This window comes from Oryzias melastigma, linkage group LG13, assembly GCF_002922805.2.
Source record: "Oryzias melastigma strain HK-1 linkage group LG13, ASM292280v2, whole genome shotgun sequence".
NCBI classification, from domain to species: Eukaryota; Metazoa; Chordata; class Actinopteri; order Beloniformes; family Adrianichthyidae; genus Oryzias; species Oryzias melastigma.
In genome coordinates this window covers 19,063,048-19,067,233 of record NC_050524.1, presented here as the reverse complement: position 1 = coordinate 19,067,233, position 4,186 = coordinate 19,063,048, and the positions used below count along the sequence as shown (strand labels likewise).

The following is a 4,186-nucleotide window of genomic DNA, read 5'->3' as shown; positions in this document are numbered from 1 at the left end:
TTTTTTCTGTGGATGACGCATGTAAAAAAAAGTTGATGATCTGTTGACTTAAGTTACCGTATATTTCTAAGTGAAAAATTCCCTCTCCTAGTATTATCCATTTATAGGCAGAAATAAACCAACAGTTAATTTCAAGTCTGAGTTTATCATCAAGCGTATACCTGGAGCCATTAGATATTAGACGTCCTTCAGGGCTAATCCAGTGGACTTCTGGTTCGGGGTCACCATTTGCTTTGCACTTCAGACTTGCAGGCTGGCCTTCCATGACCACAGTAAGAGGTGACCTTCGAGTAAGAACTGGTGGGTCACAGATAAACTCCTAAAAACACAGAAAAAGTGAAAAAGAAAAGTTTAGCTGCTCAGTGAAAAAAAAAGTCCAATTTATGAACAAAATCTCTTTGGCAGATTCTGTTCTTTCACACCCTAGATGAAAAAGCTCATACCTCTTCAGGAATTGTCCAGAAATACTTGGCACTGAGGTCTGGTGGAGAGGCACATGTCTCAAGGTCATCTTCTCTGGTTAGTCTCCTTAACCACAGTAGCTCACAGTTACAGTGAAGTGGGTTGCCACCAAAGCTCAACACGAGGGAGGAAAGAGGGGAGCCTTTAGACTTGGCGTACACTGGAATTCTTAGGAACAACGGGTCTGGAGGAATTTTCTTTAGCTTGTTGGATGTCATGTCTAGCCTGATAAAGAAGAAAAGACAACACAACGCGTAAAAATATGTAGGAAATGAGACAAGTTTACTGTTTTCCAATTCTTAAGAAAACATGAACCCTTGTCTTACCTGGCTAACTTATGCAGATTAGTGAATACTCCCTGTGGAACATTTTCTATGAGGTTATGGTCCATATTTAGGGTATTGACATTGGTTAGGTGCCCTATAATTTCCCATGGAACCTGGATTAGGTTGTTGTAACTGAGATCTAGATCTTCCAGTGTTGACAGGAAGTCATCAAAAGCGTGAGGAGCTATAGAGTGAAGTTGGTTATTGGCCAAGATCAGATGCCGAAGGTTTGTGAGACCTTTGAAATGATCGTCCTGTTTGTTGATACAGCAAAGAAGCAAAGAAAATGGTGTCAGTTATAATTTGTGTATAATATTGAGTAAATGGAACTTTTTTTAATCCCATATCCTGGGATTAAAACTCACCTTTATCACGGTTAATCTGTTGGAGTCTAGGTGAAGTGCTCTTAGCCGCCGTAGATCACTGAAAGCTGAAGGAAGGATCTGGCTGATGGTGTTTTTTGACAGCGTCAGATGTAATAAGCTGGTCATGTTGGCAAAGTCTTTTCTTCGGACAGCTTAAAATGAAAGGATAAAAACAAAAATGATCTTAGAACAAACTTGGAATCAGTACTTTATAATTTCTCTTGCGTGTAGGTTTTATGTTTAAAATGTATTTCTATATTATAAATTATTTAAACACTTTAGGAGAGTCTTATTGTTGCTAAGAAAGAAAAATAAAGGAAACATAATAAAGAAAATTAAATTAAGGAAATTCTGATTTTGATGAAAACGGAGTCAAAATTTGAATTAAATTGATTTTTTTATTTTTTTTATTTCTCCATTTCAAAATGAATTCTTTGTTCATGAAAAAAATATATAACATGTAGTCAAAACCACTGAATAGTAGAAATATAAAAATATTTTATAAAATGACAATTATTACATTACATTAAAAACAATACCTGAAAAAGACACAAAAGATTGCTAAATAAATCTGTTCATGAGCTTCATAAATATATCGTATATAAAAAATATTACATGATCATCATTTTAATCAAGTTCTGCATCAGAGTACAGAACACAGTGATAGTGCTTAAAATAATTATGAAAAGTTGTAATTGAAGTTTTACTTTTCTAAAAGTTTCAAAAAGTTGACTGGTTTAAAATATTCCTAAATCATGTGTCAAAGTCAAGGCCCGGGGGCCGGATCCAGCCCTCGGGGTAATTATATCCGGCCCTCCAGATCATTTTATTTTATTGTTATTAATGGCCCGATGTTATTTTGCGCTTAATTTTATCTTGTATAATTTCGACAAAATACATTTTTATGGAGGGTAAAATATTGAAAGTTATTTAAGGTTTAAGTTGATTTATTCTGGAATAATATTCCTGCCTGTTTTTATTTATAGTAATATTAAATAGTTACATTCTGAAAGTTTTAAAAATTTAGCTTTAGTGTGTTCAATAAATGTTTATCCAGTTCGGCCCGCAGCCTATGGTGAGTTTTGGAGTTTGGCCCCCTTTGCGATCGAGTTTGACATCTCTGTCCTAAGTAAATGTATGCGTCTAAATACGCTGTATACCCACTTGACTCGTGAAATTGTGTTTTAAGTGATGGATTTCTTAGCAGATCAGTGGCTTTCTCCTTAAGTAATTCAGTCCATGGCTATTAGACGATCAGTAAAATTATTTTGACTTTTGTGGTACAATATCTAACACAAACATTCAAGACAAAGATATTTTTAAATTGCTCAACCAAATTTCCACTTTCTGCCCTAATTTACATTTTAGCTGTTAAGTTTAAGTTCAGTTAAAGTTCTACCAGTTGTGGCAATCCTGGGTGAAAGGTAATCTAATTGGTAACCTTCACCGGTACTCAAATTCCAATTACCAACACAATTGTCAAATTGCTGAAAGATACTACTATGGCTACACTAATTTTCAATTGAGTCAAATCTACACATGCTCACTCCCAACTCGTCACATATTGAAGTCACTTTTTGGCGTTCTGGGTGTCCCAAACTTGTCGTTTTTTTTTTAAGATGCTGACTGTTCCCATTAAATCACAGGTCAAGTACCAGGACGCAAAGCGCACCAATACCCTAACCTGGTCTGCACCTAGGCCCAGTTTGGGTCTGGCACCGCGTCTAGTACTCCGTCCGGTGCTGGGTCAGGGAACAGGTTTGGGTACTGGTACTGGACGCGTCCCGGGATCAGTCTGCGTCTGGTACCGCGTCTAGTACTGCGTCTGGTGCTGGGTTAGGGTACAGGGTTTGGGTACTGGTACTGGACGCCTCCTGAGGACCAGTCCGCGTCTGGTACCGCGTCTAGTACTGCGTCCGGTGCTGGGTTAGGGTACAGGGTTTGGGTACTGGTACTGGATGCCTCCCAAGGACCAGTCCACGTCCGGTACCGCGTTTAGTACTGCGTCTAATACTACGTCCGGTGCTGAGTTAGGGTACTGGTACTGGACGTGTCCCAAGGACCATTCCGCGTCCGATACCACGTCCCGGGGGTTGCGGACCCTTCATTTTACGAACAGCAAGCACATCAAAAACAACAAGTTGGGGACACCCAAAATGTCAAAAAGTGACACGGAGGGGTCCTTAACAATTTGTCAATATGTGACAAGTTGGGGACGAGAATGGGTCGGTCAAATCAGTTCAGAGGGCTGTGTTAGAAAAATATAACTCTAGCTATTTGTAAATAACAGGACAACAAATATTCACAAAACAAAAGAAAAAAACTTGAGTTCCTGGCTATGCACATCTCTGACACACTCCCCAGGACTGATATTGGAGAGTGAGGTGTCAACACTATCCAAAAAAATCTTAATGTCCCCGGGCTGTCTCACTGGTTCCACTCTTATGTAGAATTTTATCACAGAAAGACCTGACACAGATGGTCTGTCGATCAGTTTGTCACACAGACAAAAATGTAAAGAATATGTAAAGAACTTAAAAAACTTAGATCTATCCATCAAGTAAATATGTTTTGTCTATTTTAAATAAAACTGCAGTGTCTTCTTTCTCAGTGTGTGCCAATGAGAATGACGAAAATTGCTGCATCCTATCTTTGCTTTTCCTTTGGCTGTTTAATGCTTGAGCTGTGCCAGGTCTTGTCTGATTATTATTTTCTTTTGTTTGCTTATCAGAATGACATTAGCAGAGTCAATTTTTGTCTGTCCACACAATCAGTCACATGGGCGAAAGTCATCAACTTGGCAACCGGATAAGGAGCAGAGTGGTGCTCTTGTCAACTTACCAATCTTCATATGTACCCTCATATCAAGTAAACTTTTTTAAAACAATTTTATAACTAATTGAGAGTTTAATTTTCATTGTTGCATTCTTTTGAGTTTTTTTTTTCATATTTTATTTTAGAAAACTGTTACTCCCCCCCTCCAAAAAAAAGAATGTAAATAGAGACAAAATATGAATGATGCAGAAATAAAGT

At 37.9% G+C, this 4,186-nt stretch overlaps 1 protein-coding gene across 2 annotated transcripts in view; it reads right to left on the bottom strand.

Moving 5' to 3' along the window:
- Positions 1–4,186, bottom strand: part of zgc:172282 (leucine-rich repeat and fibronectin type III domain-containing protein 1-like protein) — a 161,699-nt gene that overhangs the window by 61,608 nt on the left and 95,905 nt on the right. For both annotated transcript variants that reach the window (XM_024277816.2, XM_024277814.2), the window contains exons 4-7: positions 1,154–1,305; positions 789–1,042; positions 444–687; positions 162–319 (exon numbers count right to left, since the gene is read on the bottom strand). In XM_024277816.2, coding sequence (XP_024133584.1) covers positions 162–319; positions 444–687; positions 789–1,042; positions 1,154–1,305 — 808 coding nt within the window. The remainder of the gene's footprint in view (positions 1–161; positions 320–443; positions 688–788; positions 1,043–1,153; positions 1,306–4,186) is intronic.